Source organism: Hypanus sabinus, unplaced genomic scaffold (genome assembly GCF_030144855.1).
Source record: "Hypanus sabinus isolate sHypSab1 unplaced genomic scaffold, sHypSab1.hap1 scaffold_1084, whole genome shotgun sequence".
In the NCBI taxonomy this organism is placed as follows: Eukaryota; Metazoa; Chordata; class Chondrichthyes; order Myliobatiformes; family Dasyatidae; genus Hypanus; species Hypanus sabinus.
The window spans coordinates 37345-54994 of record NW_026779141.1 but is presented as its reverse complement, the minus strand read 5'-3'; the positions used below and the strand labels follow the sequence as shown (position 1 = coordinate 54994).

Sequence of the window (17650 nt, the reverse complement as noted above, 5' to 3'; positions counted from 1 at the left end):
AGGATGCTCTCGATCGAGGGGGGACGGTTCCCGGACCGGACAGTGGTGCAGACAGTCAGGATGCTCTCGATCGAGGTGGGGACGGTTCCCGGACCGGACAGTGGTGCAGACAGTCAGGATGCTCTCGATCTAGGTGGGGACGGTTCCCGGACCGGACAGTGGTGCAGACAGTCAGGGTGCTCTCGATCGAGGGGGGGACGGTTCCCGGACCGGACAGTGGTGCAGACAGTCAGGATGCTCTCGATCGAGGGGGGGACGGTTCCCGGACCGGGCAGTGGTGCAGACAGTCAGGATGCTCTCGATCGAGGGGGGGACGGTTCCCGGACCGGACAGTGGTGCAGACAGTCAGGGTGCTCTCGATCGAGGGTGGGACGGTTCCCGGACCGGACAGTGGTGCAGACGGTCAGGATGCTCTCGATCGAGGGGGGGACGGTTCCCGGACCGGACAGTGGTGCAGACAGTCAGGATGCTCTCGATCGAGGGGGGGGGACGGTTCCCGGACCGGACAGTGGTGCAGACAGTCAGGATGCTCTCGATCGAGGGGGGGGGGACGGTTCCCGGACCGGACAGTGGTGCAGACAGACAGGATGCTCTCGATCGAGGGGGGACGGTTCCCGTACCGGACAGTGGTGCAGACAGTCAGGATGCTCTCGATCGAGGGGGGGACGGTTCCCAGACCGGACAGTGGTACAGACAGTCAGGGTGCTCTCGATCGAGGGGGGGACGGTTCCCGGACCGGACAGTGGTGCAGACAGTCAGGATGCTCTCGATCGAGGGGGGGACGGTTCCCGGACCGGACAGTGGTGCAGACAGTCAGGATGCTCTCGATCGAGGGGGGGGACGGTTCCCGGACCGGACAGTGGTACAGACAGTCAGGGTGCTCTCGATCGAGGGGGTGACGGTTCCCGGACCGGACAGTGGTGCAGACAGTCAGGATGCTCTCGACTGAGGGGGGGGGGACGGTTCCCGGACCGGACAGTGGTGCAGACAGTCAGGGTGCTCTCGATCGAGGGGGGGACGGTTCCCGGACCGGACAGTGGTGCAGACAGTCAGGGTGCTCTCGATCGAGTGGGGGACAGTTCCCGGACCGGACAGTGGTGCAGACAGTCAGGATGCTCTCGGTCGAGGGGGGGACGGTTCCCGGACCGGACAGTGGTGCAGACAGTCAGGATGCTCTCGATCGAGGGGGGGACGGTTCCCGGATCGGACAGTGGTGCAGACAGTCAGGATGCTCTCGATCGAGGGGGGGACGGGTTCCCGGACCGGACAGTGGTGCAGACAGTCAGGATGCTCTCGATCGAGGGGGGGACGGTTCCCGGACCGGACAGTGGTGCAGACAGTCAGGGTGCTCTCGATCGAGGGGGGGACGGTTCCCGGACCGGACAGTGGTGCAGACAGTCAGGATGCTCTCGATCGAGGGGGGGACGGTTCCCGGACCGGACAGTGGTGCAGACAGTCAGGATGCTCTCGATCGAGGGGGGGACTGTTCCCGGACCGGACAGTGGTGCAGACAGTCAGGATGCTCTCGATCGAGGGGGGGATTGTTCCCGGACCGGACAGTGGTGCAGACATCAGGATGCTCTCGATCGAGGGGGGGACGGTTCCCGGATCGGACAGTGGTGCAGACAGTCAGGATGCTCTCGACCGAGGGGGGGACGGTTCCCGGACCGGGCAGTGGTGCAGACAGTCAGGATGCTCTCGACCGAGGGGGGGGGGACGGTTCCCGGACCGGGCAGTGGTGCAGACCAGTCAGGATGCTCTCGATCGAGGGAGGGGGGGGGACGGTTCCCGGACCGGACAGTGGTGCAGACAGTCAGGATGCTCTCGATCGAGGGGGGGACGGTTCCCGGACCGGACAGTGGTGCAGACAGTCAGGGTGCTCTCGATCGAGGGGGGGACGGTTCCCGGACCGGACAGTGGTGCAGACAGTCAGGGTGCTCTCGATCGAGGGGGGGACGGTTCCCGGACCGGACAGTGGTACAGACAGTCAGGATGCTCTCGATCGAGGGGGGGACGGTTCCCGGACCGGACAGTGGTGCAGACAGTCAGGATGCTCTCGATCGAGGGGGGGACGGTTCCCGGACCGGACAGTGGTGCAGACAGTCAGGATGCTCTCGATCGAGGGGGGGACGGTTCCCGGACCGGGCAGTGGTGCAGACAGTCAGGATGCTCTCGATCGAGGGGGGGACGGTTCCCGGACCGGACAGTGGTGCAGACAGTCAGGGTGCTCTCGATCGAGGGGGGGACGGTTCCCGGACCGGACAGTGGTGCAGACAGTCAGGATGCTCTCGATCGAGGGGGGGACTGTTCCCGGACCGGACAGTGGTGCAGTCAGGATGCTCTCGATCGAGGGGGGGACGGTTCCCGGACCGGACAGTGGTGCAGACAGTCAGGATGCTCTCGATCGAGGGGGGGACGGTTCCCGGACCGGACAGTGGTGCAGACAGTCAGGGTGCTCTCGATCGAGGGGGGGACGGTTCCCGGACCGGACAGTGGTGCAGACAGTCAGGATGCTCTCGATCGAGGGGGGGACTGTTCCCGGACCGGACAGTGGTGCAGTCAGGATGCTCTCGATCGAGGGGGGGACGGTTCCCGGACCGGACAGTGGTGCAGACAGTCAGGATGCTCTCGATCGAGGGGGGGACGGTTCCCGGATCGGACAGTGGTGCAGACAATCAGGATGCTCTCGACCGAGGGGGGGACGGTTCCCGGACCGGACAGTGGTGCAGACAATCAGGATGCTCTCGATCGAGGGGGGGACGGTTCCCGGACCGGACAGTGGTGCAGACAGTCAGGGTGCTCTCGATCGAGGGGGGGGGGGACGGTTCCCGGACCGGGCAGTGGTGCAGACAGTCAGGATGCTCTCGATCGAGGGGGGGACGGTTCCCGGACCGGACAGTGGTGCAGACAGTCAGGATGCTCTCGATCGAGGGGGGGACGGTTCCCGGACCGGACAGTGGTGCAGACAGTCTGGGTGCTCTCGATCGAAGTGGGGGGACGGTTCCCGGACCGGACAGTGGTGCAGACAGTCAGGGTGCTCTCGATCGAGGGGGGGACGGTTCCCGGACCGGACAGTGGTGCAGACAGTCAGGATGCTCTCGATCGAGGGGGGGACGGTTCCCGGACCGGGCAGTGGTACAGACAGTCAGGGTGCTCTCGATCGAGGGGGGGACGGTTCCCGGACCGGACAGTGGTGCAGACAGTCAGGATGCTCTCGATCGAGGGGGGGACGGTTCCCGGACCGGACAGTGGTGCAGACAGTCAGGATGCTCTCGATCGAGGGGGGGGACGGTTCCCGGACCAGACAGTGGTGCAGACAGTCAGGATGCTCTCGATCGAGTGGGGGACGGTTCCCGGACCGGACAGTGGTGCAGACAGTCAGGATGCTCTCGACCGAGGGGGGGACGGTTCCCGGACCGGACAGTGGTGCAGACAGTCAGGATGCTCTCGACCGAGGGGGGGACGGTTCCCGGACCGGACAGTGGTGCAGACAGTCAGGATGCTCTCGATCGAGGGGGGGACGGTTCCCGGACCGGACAGTGATGCAGACAGTCAGGATGCTCTCGATCGAGGGGGGGACGGTTCCCGGACCGGACAGTGGTGCAGACAGTCAGGATGCTCTCGATCGAGTGGGGGACGGTTCCCGGACCGGACAGTGGTGCAGACAGTCAGGATGCTCTCGATCGAGGGGGGGACGGTTCCCGGACCGGACAGTGGTGCAGACAGTCAGGATGCTCTCGATCGAGCCCCTGTAGGATTTGTGGGGGGGGGCCCACACCAAACCTCCTCAAGCGTCTGAGGTGAGCGAGGCGCTGTTGTTGCCGTTTTCACCGCACACAAAGCTGGGGTTCCCGTGAGCGATGGAAGATTGAAAGCATTTTCACCTACGTGGGCGCAGAGGGTGGGGAGACCTGAAAGGGGCATGCAGGAGTCGGGCGGGGTGCTGTTGACAGATGGGAGAGTATCGCCAGAGGGCATAAATACAAGCCAGACGCGCGCAAAATGCTGGAGGAACTCCACGGGCCTTCGCACCCTGGCGGGAGTGTCTCGGCCCGAGACGTCCACCTTTGGCTCCTTTCCACGGAAGGCTGCTTCCCCTGCTGAGTTCCACCCCCAGCATTTTAGGGGTGTTAGTAAGGCGGAGGCCGGCTGATACTCCAGAAGCAATCCAGAATGAAAACAAAAATTGGACAGGGATACAGACAGGAAAGGAGTGGAGGGTTATGGGCTGAGTGCGGGTCGGGGGGACTAGGTGAGAGTCAGCGTTCGGCAAGGACTAGAAGGGCCGAATGGCCTGTTTCCGAGCGGTCATTGCTATATGGTTGTATGGTACAGAGGAGATCCAGTTTGCAGGTAGGGTGGTGAAGAAAGCTTTTGGCATGTTGGCCTTCATAAATCAGAGCATTGAGTATAGGAGTTGGGATGTAATGTTCAAATTGTACAAGGCATCGTCGAGGCTGAATTTGGAGTATTGTGTTCAGTTCCGGTCACCGAATTATAGGAAAGATGTCAACAAAATAGAGAGAGTACAGAGGAGATTTACTGGAATGTTACCTGGGTTTCAGCACCTAAGTTACAGGGACAGGTTGAACAAGTTAGGTCTTTATTCTTTGGAGCGTCGAAGGTTGAGGGGGGGACTTGATAGAGGTATTTAAAATTATGAGGGGGACAGATGGAGTTGACGTGGATAGGCTTTTTCCATTGAGAGTAGGGGAGATTCAAACAAGAGGACATGAGTTGAAAGTTAGGGGGAAAAAGTTTAGGGGTAACACGAGGGGGTATTTCTTTACTGAGAGAGTGGTAGCTGTGTGGAATGAGCTTCCAGTAGAAGTGGTAGAGGCAGGTTCGGTATTGTCATTTACAGTAAAATTGGATAGGTATATGGACAGGAAAGGAATGGAGGGTTATGGGCTGAGTGCGGGTCGGGGGGACTAGGTGAGAGTAAGCGCTCGGCACGGACTAGAAGGGCCGAACGGCCTGTTTCCGTGCTGTCATTGTTGTGTGGTTATATCCTCGATGACTTGGGGCCAGAGGGCGGGCAGTGGTCAAGAGGGGAGATTCGAGGCTGACACCAGGAGCGTTGTGGGCACAGGGAACTAACCAGTCTTCGGCCCAGACTTTCTGTTATTGGTGCTTGGCGACTTTCGAATACCCCGAGCCTGGACTGGCACCAACCTACTGCCCTCTATTGTGCCTATTGTCCTGTTTATTATTTATTTTGAAACGCCTGCACTGTTCTGTGCATTTTATGCAGTCCTGGACAGGTCTGCAGTCCAGTGTGGTGTTTTTTTTCTCTGTGTTGTTCTTTTACGTGTTTCAGTCTCGTTTTTGCTCTGTTTCATGTGACACCGGGGTCCTGAAAAACGTTTTCACAGGCAAATCAAGACACTCCTTATTGTCATCTCGACCATAACTGCTGGTGCAGTACAGAGTCAAAAAAATGAGACAATGTATTTTTCAGGACAGTACAAAAACGAGACTGAACTATGAAAATATATATATATAACACAGGAAAAGAAGGTGTAATGCACCAGCAGCTTCTGCTCGAAATGACAATGGGAAGCGACTTGACGAAACTCGGTCGTTATTTCGGCGCAGTCGTGCGTCTATCGGTCTCGCAGCGTCCCCAGAGCGCCGAGAGGGGAGCAGCGGGCGATTCCGGCTGCTCCGTGCTGGCGGAGGGCTGGGGGTTCCGGAGGCGAGAGAGAGGGAGAGAGACCGGACACGAGGGCCCGACAGAGGCACAGACAGAGCAGGCAGCCGCGATCTCACTCCCCTCCCCCCGACCCCCCAACCCCCGGGAGTGGAAATATCTAAAATCACAGAGTGCGTGTATAAGCTGAGGGTTTGGGGTCGGGAGAGTGCACAGGGAGATGAGTGGGGCGAGTTTTTTCTTTCCACGCTGCGTGTCCGGACTGCGCGGCCTGGTGGTGTTGGGGGCAGAGACGACGGGGGGGGGGGGGGTATTTAAAAGGCTCCGTGACAGACTCGAGGATGAGAGGGGAAAGGCGGGGACCCAGGTCCCCTTCCCTCCCCGATTCTTGTCGCTGTTTTTTGGGCCAGAGTGGGGTAACTTTGTCCCCCCCACAATGATTCTTGTTTCAGGAAGTCCAACTACAGTCGGACTTTCACAGTGAATAACAGGGACCCTGGGGAGTGTTGTAGACCTGAGAGACCCAGGGGTACAGGGACACGGTTCCCTGAAAGTGGAGTCACGGGTAGACGGGGACCCTGGGGAGTGTTGTAGAACAGAGAGGCCCAGGGGTACAGGGACACGGTTCCCTGAAAGTGGAGTCACGGGTAGACGGGGACCCTGCAGAGTGATGTAGAACAGTGGGACCCAGGGGTACAGGGACACGGTTCTCTGAAAGTGGAGTCACGGGTAGACGGGGACCCTGGGGAGTGATGTAGAACAGAGGGACCCAGGGGTACAGGGACACGGTTCCCTGAAAGTGGAGTCACGGGTAGACGGGGACCCTGGGGAGTGTTGTAGAACAGAGGGACCCAGGGGTACAGGGACACGGTTCCCTGAAAGTGGAGTCATGGGTAGACGGGGACCCTGGGGAGTGTTTTGGAACAGAGGGACCCAGGGGTACAGGGACACGGTTCCCTGAAAGTGGAGTTTCGGGTAGACCGGGACCCTGGGGAGTGTTGTGGAACAGAGAGACCCAGGGGTACAGGGACACGGTTCCCTGAAAGTGGAGTCACGGGTAGACGGGGACCCTGGTGAGTGATGTAGAACAGAGGGACCCAGGGGTACAGGGACACGGTTCCCTGAAAGTGGAGTCACGGGTAGACGGAGACCCTGGTGAGTGATGTAGAACAGAGGGACCCAGGGGTACAGGGACACGGTTCCCTGAAAGTGGAGTCACAGGTAGACGGGGACCCTGGGGAGTGTTGTAGAACAGAGAGGCCCAGGGGTACAGGGACACGGTTCCCTGAAAGTGGAGTCACGGGTAGACGGGGACCCTGCAGAGTGATGTAGAACAGTGGGACCCAGGGGTACAGGGACACGGTTCCCTGAAAGTGGAGTCACGGGTAGACGGGGACCCTGGGGAGTGTTGTAGAACAGAGAGGCCCAGGGGTACAGGGACACGGTTCCCTGAAAGTGGAGTCACGGGTAGACGGGGACCCTGCAGAGTGATGTAGAACAGTGGGACCCAGGGGTACAGGGACACGGTTCCCTGAAAGTGGAGTCACGGGTAGACGGGGACCCTGGGGAGTGTTGTAGAACAGAGGGACCCAGGGGTACAGGGACACGGTTCCCTGAAAGTGGAGTCATGGGTAGACGGGGACCCTGGGGAGTGTTGTGGAACAGAGGGACCCAGGGGTACAGGGACACGGTTCCCTGAAAGTGGAGTTTCGGGTAGACCGGGACCCTGGGGAGTGTTGTGGAACAGAGAGACCCAGGGGTACAGGGACACGGTTCCCTGAATGTGGAGTCACGGGTAGACGGGGACCCTGCAGAGTGATGTAGAACAGTGGGACCCAGGGGTACAGGGACACAGTTCCCTGAAAGTGGAGTCACGGGAAGACGGGGACCCTGGGGAGTGATGTAGAACAGAGGGACCCAGGGGTACAGGGACATGGTTCCCTGAAAGTGGAGTCACAGGTAGACGGGGACCCTGTGGGGAGTGTTGTAGAACAGAGGGACCCAGGGGTACAGGGACACGGTTCTCTGAAAGTGGAGTCACGGGTAGACGGGGACCCTGGGGAGTGAGGTAGAACAGAGGGACCCAGGGGTACAGGGACACGGTTCCCTGAAAGTGGAGTCACGGGTAAACGGGGACCCTGGGGAGTGTTGCAGAACAGAGGGACCCAGGGGTACAGGGACACGGTTCTCTGAAAGTGGAGTCACGGGTATACGGGGACCCTGGGGAGTGTTGTGGAACAGAGGGACCCAGGGGTACAGGGACACGGTTCTCTGAAAGTGGAGTCACGGGTGGACGGGAACCCTGGGGAGTGATGTAGAACAGAGGGACCCAGGGATACAGGGACACGGTTCCCTGAAAGTGGAGTCACAGGTAGACGGGGACCCTGGGGAGTGTTGTAGAACAGAGGGACCCAGGGGTACAGGGACACGGTTCCCTGAAAGTGGAGTCACAGGTAGACAGGGACCCTGGGGAGTGTTGTAGAACAGAGGGACCCAGGGGTACAGGGACACGGTTCCCTGAAAGTGGAGTCACGGGTAGACGGGGACCCTGGGGAGTGTTGTAGAACAGAGGGCCCAGGGGTACAGGGACAAGGTTCCCTGAAAGTGGAGTCACAGGTAGACAGGGACCCTGGGGAGTGTTGTAGAACAGAGGGCCCAGGGGTACAGGGACAAGGTTCCCTGAAAGTGGAGTCACAGGTAGACAGGGACCCTGTGGAGTGATGTAGAACAGAGGGACCCAGGGGTACAGGGACACGGTTCCCTGAAAGTGGAGTCACGGGTAGACGGGGCCCCTGGGGAGTGTTGTAGAACAGAGGGACCAGGGGTACAGGGACACGGTTCCCTGAAAGTGGAGTCACGGGTAGACGGGGCCCCTGGGGAGTGTTGTAGAACAGAGGGACCAGGGGTACAGGGACACGGTTCCCTGAAAGTGGAGTTTCGGGTAGACCGGGACCCTGGGGAGTGATGTAGAACAGGGAGACCCAGGGGTACAGGGACACGGTTCCCTGAAAGTGGAGTCACAGGTAGACAGGACGGTGAAGAGGGCGTTCGACACGCTGATCTTCGTCAGTCGGGACACTGAGTACGGGGGTCGGGGGGTCACGTCCCAGTTGTACGAGACGTCGGTGAGGCCGCGCTTGGGAGTACGGTGTTCGGTCTCGGTCGCCCCCCGCTGTGGGAAAGAGGCCGCGGAGCTGGAAAGAGTGCGGTGGGAGATTTACGAGGAAGTTGCCGGGACTCGAGGGACTGAGTTACGGAGAGAGGTCGGGACCTTATTCCCTGGAGCGTTGGGGTGACCTTACAGAGGGGTATAAAACCACGGGGGCTCTCTCTCTCTCTCTCTCTCTCTCCCCCTCCCTTTGTGTCTGTCTGTCTGTCTCTTTCTCTGTCTCCCCCTCCCTTTGTGTCTGTGTGTCTCTGTCTCTCTCCCTCTCCCTTCGTGTCTGTTTGTCTGTTTCTGTCTCCCCCTCCCTTTGTGTCTGTCTGTCTCCCCCTTCTCCCTTTGTGTCTGTCTGTCTGTTTCTGTCTCTCTCTGTCTCCCCCCTCCCTTTGTGTCTGTCTGTCTGTCTCTGTCTCCCCCCTCCCTTTGTGTCTGTCTGACTCCCCCTTCTCTTTGTGTCTGTCTGTCTGTTTCTGTCTCTCTCTGTCTCCCCCCTCCCTTTGTGTCTGTCTGTCTCCCCCTTCTCCCTTTGTGTCTGTCTGTTTCTGTCTCTCTCTGTCTCCCCCCTCCCTTTGTGTCTGTCTGTCTCCCCCTTCTCCCTTTGTGTCTGTCTCTCCCCATCTCCCTTTGTGTCTGTCCGTCTCTGTCTCCCCATCTCCCTTTGTGTCTGTGTGTCTCTGTCTCTCTCTCTCTCCCTTCGTGTCTGTTTGTCTGTCTCTGTCTCCCCCCTCCCTTTGTGTCTGTCTGTCTCCCCCTTCTCCCTTTGTGTCTGTCTGTCTCTGTCTCTCTCTGTCTCCCCTCTCCCTTTGTGTCTCTGTCTGTCTCTGTCTCTCTCTGTCTCTCCCTCTCCCTTTGTGTCTGTCTGTGTGTCTCTTTCTCCCCCCTCCCTTTGTGTCTGTCTGTCTCTCCCTCTCCCTTTGTGTCTGTGTGTCTCTGTCTCTCTCCCTCTCCCTTCGTGTCTGTTTGTCTGTCTCTGTCTCCCCCCTCCCTTTGTGTCTGTCTGTCTCCCCCTTCTCCCTTTGTGTCTCTCTGTCTCCCCCTCTCCCTTTGTGTCTGTCTGTCTGTTTCTGTCTCTCCCTCTCCCTTTGTGTCTCTGTCTCTCTCCCTCTCCCTTCGTGTCTGTTTGTCTGTTTCGGTCTCCCCCTCCCTTTGTGTCTGTCTGTCTCCCCCCTCCCTTTGTGTCTGTCCGTCTCTCTCTCTGTCTCTCCCTCTCCCTTTGTGTCTGTCTGTCTCCCCCTTCTCCCTTTGTGTCTGTCTGTCTCTGTCTCTCTCTGTCTCTCCCTCTCCCTTTGTGTCTGTCTGTCTCCCCCTTCTCCCTTTGTGTCTGTCTGTCTCTGTCTCTCCCTCTCCCTTTGTGTCTGTCTGTCTGTCTCTGTCTCCCCCCTCCCTTTGTGTCTGTCCGTCTCTCTCTGTCTCTCCCTCTCCCTTTGTGTCTGTGTGTCTGTCTCTCTCCCTCTCCCTTCGTGTCTGTTTGTCTGTCTCTGCCTCCCCCTCCCTTTGTGTCTGTCTGTCTCTGTCTCCCCCTCCCTTTGTGTCTGTCTGTTTCTGTCTCTCCCTCTCCCTTTGTGTCTTTGTGTCTCTGTCTCTCTCCCTCTCCCTTCGTGTCTGTTTGTCTGTTTCGGTCTCCCCCTCCCTTTGTGTCTGTCTGTCTCCCCCCTCCCTTTGTGTCTGACCGTCTCTGTCTCTCCCTCTCCCTTTGTGTCTGTCTGTGTGTCTCTTTCTCCCCCCTCCCTTTGTGTCTGTCTGTCTCCCCCTTCTCCCTTTGTGTCTCTCTGTCTCCCCCTCTCCCTTCGTGTCTGTCTGTCTGTCTGTCTCTGTCTCTCCATCTCCCTTTGTGTCTGTCTGTCTCTGTCTCTCTCTGTCTCTCCCTCTCCCTTTGTGTCTGTCTCTCTCTGTCTCCCCCTTCTCCCTTTGTGTCTGTCTGTCTCTGTCTCTCTCTGTCTCTCCCTCTCCCTTTGTGTCTGTCTGTGTGTCTCTTTCTCCCCCCTCCCTTTGTGTCTGTCTGTCTCTGTCTCCCCCCTCCCTTTGTGTCTGTCTGTCTCCCCCCCTCCCTTTGTGTCTGTCTGTCCCTCTCTGTCTCTGTCTGTCTCTCTGTCTCCCCCTCTCCCTTTGTGCCTGCCTGTCTGTCTGTCTCCCCCTCTCCCTTTGTGTCTGTCTGTCTCCCCCCTCCCTTTGTGTCTGTCTGTCCCTCTCTGTCTCTGTCTGTCTCTCTCTGTCTCCCCCTCTCCCTTTGTGTCTGTCCGTCTCTCTCTGTCTCCCCCTCTCCCTTTGTGCCTGTCTGTCTGACTCTGTCTCCCCCTCTCACTTTGTGTCTGTCTGTCTGTCTGTCTCCCCCTCTCCCTTTGTGTCTGTCCGTCTCTCTCTGTCTCCCCCTCCCCCTTTCTGTCTGTCTGTCTCCCCCTCTCCCTTTCTGTCTGTCTGTCTCCCCCTCTCCCTTTGTGTCTGTCCGTCTCTCTCTGTCTCCCCCTCTCCCTTTCTGTCTGTCTCCCCCTCTCCCTTTCTGTCTGTCTCCCCCTCTCCCTTTCTGTCTGTCTCTCCCCCTCTCCCTTTGTGTCTGTCCGTCTCTCTCTGTCTCCCCCTCTCCCTTTCTGTCTGTCTGTCTCCCCCTCTCCCTTTGTGCCTGTCTGTCTATCTGTCTGTCTCTGTCTCTATCGGTCTGTCTGTCTGTCTCTGTCTCTATCTGTCTGTCTCCCCCTCTCCCTTTGTGCCTGTCTCTGTCATGCCCACACTCTCATTTTCTCTCCCTCTCCCACACTCTCATTTTCTCTCCCTCTCCCACACTCTCGGACACACGATAGTAGACACACCCCCTCAGTCCAGGATCGAACCGGGTACTCGGTGGGGGAGGGGGCGGGCTGAGACAGTCTCGGTAGCAGCTGCGACACCTGGAAGGGGCAGGTGGAGGCTGCCGATCGAAACCCCGCGGTGCCTCTGGGTCTCGGCTGTTTACTGTCAGCCGCAGACGGCTGGGGGGGAGGGGCGGGGCGGGGTGGGGTGGAAGTAGGGGCAGAGGAGAGAGCGGCAGGGAGGTGGGAGGGGGAGAGAGAGAAGGGGAGGGGTTCAGCGAGAGACCTGATCTCTCCCTCTCTGTCTTCCTCCTGCGTCTGTCTTCACTTCCACCTCCCCTTTGCCCCTCTCCAATCACTTTCTCCCATCCACTCATTTTCCCATTGTCCCCAGCATTCAATGCCCTTGGACTCTGCATTCTCGCTCCTCCCATTACCTCCCCTCCCCCTCCCCATCAACCACTCCCCTCCCCCTTACCCCTTCCCCTCCCTCCCTAAAGCCCTCCATGCTCCGCCCTCCCCATTTCCTACCGCCCTCCTCCCTGCCCCGTCACCCTCCTCCTCTCCGCACCCACCCTCTCCAATCCTCCTCTCCCATAACCCTCTCCCCTCTCGCCACTGCCACTCTCCCATCCACCCACTCCCCTCCCCATCCCACACCCCTTCCTCATCTCCCCCCACCCTACCATCCCCATCTCCCATTCCCCTCTCCCCCACCCCTATCCCCACAACCCTCTCCCACCCCCTCCCTCCCTCTCTCCACAACCATTTACCACCTCTCTTCCCATCCCTCCTCTCTCTCCCTACCCCACCTCTCTGTCCCTCCACTCTCTCTCTCTATCCCGCCCTACCCCCCTCTCTCTTTTGCCCACAGCCCTTCATCGCCCAGCCGTTCCCCCTCCCCTCAGCGCCCTCCCTCTGCTTTTCCTGTGAGGGAGGCGGAAGCGCTGTCGAGTTCACATCGAAACCTCGACAAGGGGAAGGGGGCTTTCCTGCCGCGGGCTGTCTGCACACCTCACGCTGCCTACTCGCGGCCGGTGTGAAACGCCGCTCCTGGAAGCTGCCGACGCGCCGGGAAGTTCCCGAGCTGGAGACGGGCCCCGCTGCCCTCAGCGCGTCCGTCAGCCAAACGACGGCAGGGGAGGGGTCATGCAGGAGTCACGGGGTGTGGCGACAGGCCTTCCGGCCCATCCAGTCCACACCGACCCCCGTCCCCATCCACTTCGTCCCTTTGGCCCCCCCCCCCCATCACTCTAAACCTTTCCTATCCGTGTCCCTGTCCGTGTGTCGTTAATGTACCTGCCTCGACCACTTCCTCCGGCAGCTCCTTCCACAGACGGACCACCCGTATCCCTCTAAACCTTTCCTATCCATGTCCCTGTCCGAGTGTCGTTAATGTACCTGCCTCGACCACTTCCTCCGGCAGCTCCTTCCACAGACAGACCACCCTCCGGGTGAAAACCTCACCCCTCAGGAGCCTATTAAGTCTCTCTCCTCCCTCACTATGATCCTGTGCCCTCTGGTTCTCGATTCCCTGACCCTGGGGGGAATAGTCTGTGCACATTCACCCTGTCTGTGCCCCCCGTAGTTTTACACCCCTGAGTTAAAAACTGCCTCCCGGGTCTCTCTTCCGCCTCTCATCTACGCACTTTCTAATCTTTTGCTCTCTCTGGGCGATCTCATTGAAACCTATCGAAAGGCCTCGCTGGGAGTCAGGGACCAGAGGACACAGACAGAGTGGATGTGGAGAGGATGTTTCCTGTAGAGGGGGAGTCTAGGACCAGAGAACACAGATAGAGTGGATGTGGAGAGGATGTTTTCTGTAGTGGGGTGTCTAGGACCAGAGGACACAGATAGAGTGGATGTGGAGAGGATGTTTCCTGTAGTGTGGGAGAGTCTAGGACCAGAGGACACAGATAGAGTGGATGCGGTGAGGATGTTTCCTGTAGTGGGGGGGGGGGGTCTAGGACCAGAGGACACAGAGAGAGTGGATGTGGAGAGGATGTTTCCTGTACTGGGGGAGTCTAGGACCAGAGGACACCGATAGAGTGGATGTGGAGAGGATGTTTCCTGTAGTGGGGGAGTCTAGGATCAGAGGACACAGATAGAGTGGATGTGGAGTGGATGTTTCCTGCAGTGGGGGAGTCTAGGACCAGAGGACACAGATAGAGTGGATGTGGAGAGGATGTTTCCTGTAGTGAGGGAGTCTAGGACCAGGGGACACAGACACAGTGGATGTGGAGAGAATGTTTCCTGTACTGGGGGAGTCTAGGACCAGAGGACACAGATAGAGTGGATGTGGAGAGGATGTTTCCTGTACTGGGGGAGTCTAGGACCAGAGGACACACATAGAGTGGATGTGGAGAGGATGTTTCCTGTACTGGGGGAGTCTAGGACCAGAGGACACAGATAGAGTGGATGTGGAGAGGATGTTTCCTGTACTGGGGGAGTCTGGGACCAGAGGACACACATAGAGTGGATGTGAAGAGGATGTTTCCTGTAGTGGGGGAGTCTAGGACCGGAGGACACAGCCTCAGCCTGGAGGGACATCTAGTTGAGGAACAGAGATGGGGAGGAATTCATCCGCGCCCTGATCCGGTGTCCGATACGTTGTCGGGCCAATAAGTGTCGCTGAAGCCGGTGGCGTGGGACCCTCCTGTCCTTCAGCAGCGGCGGGAAGGCACCGTAATCCGGGGTGGTGGGGTCCGATGCGGCTGCTTCTAATCGTGCTGGGGGGTGGGAAGTATCTGGGATTCAGGTGATCGATTTGTACTTTGGTCTCGCAAAAATGTTTTTAAGAACCGTAAACAAGTGTCCCCTGGTGCTGCTCATTTCCCTCCCCTCGGGGGAGAAGGATACCCGCTCTTGTCAACCCCCTCAGCCTCCGGCGCTCCAGGGAAAACGGCCCGGCGAGCCTGGATATTCCGGACCAGGGAATCTCTCATTACCGGGGGGGGGGGTTTGGGGGTGGAGGGGGGGGGGGGGGTAAACGCTCTTGGGGGGCGGGGCCTTTGCGGTCCGACCTCGCAGCTCCCTGCGGGGTCGATCAGGTGGTTAGCAAGGCCTTTGGAATCCTCTCTTTTCATTGGTCGCGACCTTGAGTTCAAAGGTTGAGTCGGAACTTCGGGAAATTCCGGCCGGGCCCCGCGTGACTCCAGGAGGGGCGTCGAGGCTTTGGAGAGGGGGCAGAAGAGGAGGGCCGTGTGCCATCCCTGGTGGGGGGGGGGGGGGTGAACCCGGGGCTGCCCTTCTCTCTGGAGCGCCGGGGGCCGAGGGGAGATCTGAGAGCGCTCGATAGAGATCGTGAGAGTCGCAGGCGGAGCGGGCAGAGAGTTGGTGCGTTGAATACCAGAGGCCGTGCATCGAGGGTGAGAGGTGGGATGTGAGGGGTAGGGTTTTGAAACTCAGTGCCGGATGTCTGGAATGCGATCCCTGGGGAAGGGGGGGGGGGGTGGTGGAGGCAAATCTATGAGAGGCTTTTGCATCGGCACATGAAGGTGGGGGAATATGAATATGTTGTAAAAAAAAAATCACTCCCTATTTGTACACAATTTCGCTTGTTCTTTCCCTCCTCTAATTCCTCAGATCAATATTATGTGGAGGTTTGTGGCATATATGACTATATGATATATATGTACAATGTCTGAAATACATCTTATGGAAACGTTTGTTTGATGATGAACTTCAATAACAAAAGTAAATTAAGAAAAAACAGAGAGATAGCAGCAGATGTAGTCCATTCGGCCCATCGAGTCTGCCCCGCCATTCAACCGCGGGCTGATCCAATTCTACCGGTCATCCCCGCTCCCCCTGCCTTCTCCCCGTTCCCTTTGATGCCCTGGGTAACCAGGAACCTGTCTATCTCTGCCTCATAAATGATTTGCCTGGCGACAAATTCCACAGATTTACCGCGGTCTGACTAAAATAATTCCTCACATCTCTGTTCTGAACGGGCGTCCTTCAATCCGGAAGTTGTGCCCTCTAGTCCTGGACTCCCGCACCGTGGGAAATAACTTCATCTCACCTGCTCAGGCCTTTTACCATCCTGCACGTTTCTATGAGATCTCCCCCCACCCCTCACTTCCTGAACTCCAGGGAAAACAGCTCAAGAGCTGCCAGACGCTCCTCATTTGTTAACCCTTTCATTCCTGGAATCGTTCTCGTGACTTTTCTCTGAACCCTCTCCAATGTCAGTGTATCCTTTCTGAAATAAGGAGCCCAAAACCTGCACACGATACTCCGAGTGTGGCCTCATGAGTGCCTTATAGAGCCGCAACGTCACGTCCCTGCTCTTTTATTCCAAAGAGGGTGAGAAGAGGTATGAAATATCACGAGAGGCATAGATAGAGTGGACAGGGAGAGTATTGGTTCCCCGGGGTTGAAATGTCTGATACCAGAGGGCGTGCATTGAAGGTGAGGGGGTGGGGTAGGTTCAAGGGGGAAGTGAGGGGGAAGGGTTTTTACCCGGAGAGTCGTGGATGCCTGTTGTGATGGTAGAGGCTTTGCAGAGACGATTGGGTAGGGGCATGGACGTGAGGACGATGGAGGGATACGGGCGCGGTGTGGGGCGGGAGGGATGAGTGTTTGGGTCTTGTTGCATTTGATTTGCTTTGTAGCTGGTCCAGCACAACATTGCGGGCCGAATGGCCTGTTCCCCTGCTGTACCGGTCTACATCCTTTAGATACAATAACAGATCCCAGAAGTGGGTTACAGACTGGGATCTAATCCAGGGGTTCGGGGTGTTTATATATGGAATAATAGATCCCCGGGAGTGGGTTACAGACTGGGATCTAATCCAGGGGTTCGGGGGGTTTATATATAGAATAACAGATCCCCGGGAGTGGGTTACAGACTGGGATCTGATCCAGGGTTCGGGGGGTTTATATATAGAATTAACAGATCCCCGGAGTGGGTTACAGACTGGGATCTAATCCAGGAGTTCGGGGGTGTTATATATAGAATAACAGATCCCGGGAGTGGGTTACAGACTGGGATCTAATCCAGGCGTTCGGGGGGGGGGGGTTATATATAGAATAACAGATCCCCGGGAGTGGGTTACAGACTGGGATCTAATCCAGGGGTTCGGGGGGTTTATATATAGAATAACAGATCCCCGGGAGTGGGTTACAGACTGGGATCTAATCCAGGGGTTCGGGGGGGTTTATATATAGAATAACAGATCCCCGGGAGTGGGTTACAGACTGGGATCTAATCCAGGGGTTCGGGGGTTTATATATAGAATAACAGATCCCCGGGAGTGGGTTACAGACTGGGATCTAATCCAGGCGTTCGGGGGGGTTATATATAGAATAACAGAACCCCGGGAGTGGGTTACAGACTGGGATCTAATCCAGGGGTTCGGGGGGTTTATATATAGAATAACAGATCCCGGGAGCGGGTTACAGGCTGGGATCTGATCCAGGGGTTCTGGGAGGGATTATATATAGAATAACAGATCCCCGGGAGTGGGTTACAGACTGGGATCTAAACCAGGGGTTCGGGGGTTTATATATAGAATAACAGATCCCCGGGAGTGGGTTACAGGCTGGGATCTGATCCAGGGGTTCTGGGAGGGATTATATATAGAATAACAGATCCCCGGGAGCGGGTTACAGGCTGGGATCTGATCCAGGGGTTCGGGGGGTTTATATATAGAATAACAGATCCCCGGGAGCGGGTTACAGGCTGGGATCTGATCCAGGGGGTTCGGGGGGTTTATATATAGAATAACAGATCCCCGGAGCGGGTTACAGACTGGATCTGATCCAGGGGTTCGGGGGGTTTATATATAGAATAACAGATCCCCGGGAGTGGGTTACAAGCTGGGATCTGATCCAGGGGTTCGGGGGGTTTATATATAGAATATCAGATCCCCGGGAGTGGGTTACAGACTGGGATCTAATCCAGGGGTTCGGGGGGTTTATATATAGAATAACAGATCCCCGGGAGCGGGTTACAGGCTGGGATCTGATCCAGGGGTTCGGGGGTTTATATATAGAATAACAGATCCCCGGGAGCGGGTTACAGACTGGGATCTAATCCAGGGGTTC

The 17650-nt window shown here is 57.9% G+C and overlaps 1 protein-coding gene across 1 annotated transcript in view; it reads left to right on the top strand.

The window, feature by feature from the left end:
• LOC132386268 (uncharacterized) overlaps nucleotides 1-12642 on the top strand; it is a 78928-nt gene extending 66286 nt beyond the window's left edge. Inside the window, exons 4-5 of the mRNA XM_059958545.1 lie at nucleotides 5512-5698; nucleotides 12474-12642. Of these exons, the coding sequence (XP_059814528.1) occupies nucleotides 5512-5698; nucleotides 12474-12642 (356 nt within the window). The remainder of the gene's footprint in view (nucleotides 1-5511; nucleotides 5699-12473) is intronic.
• Nucleotides 12643-17650: the final 5008 nt, after the last annotated feature.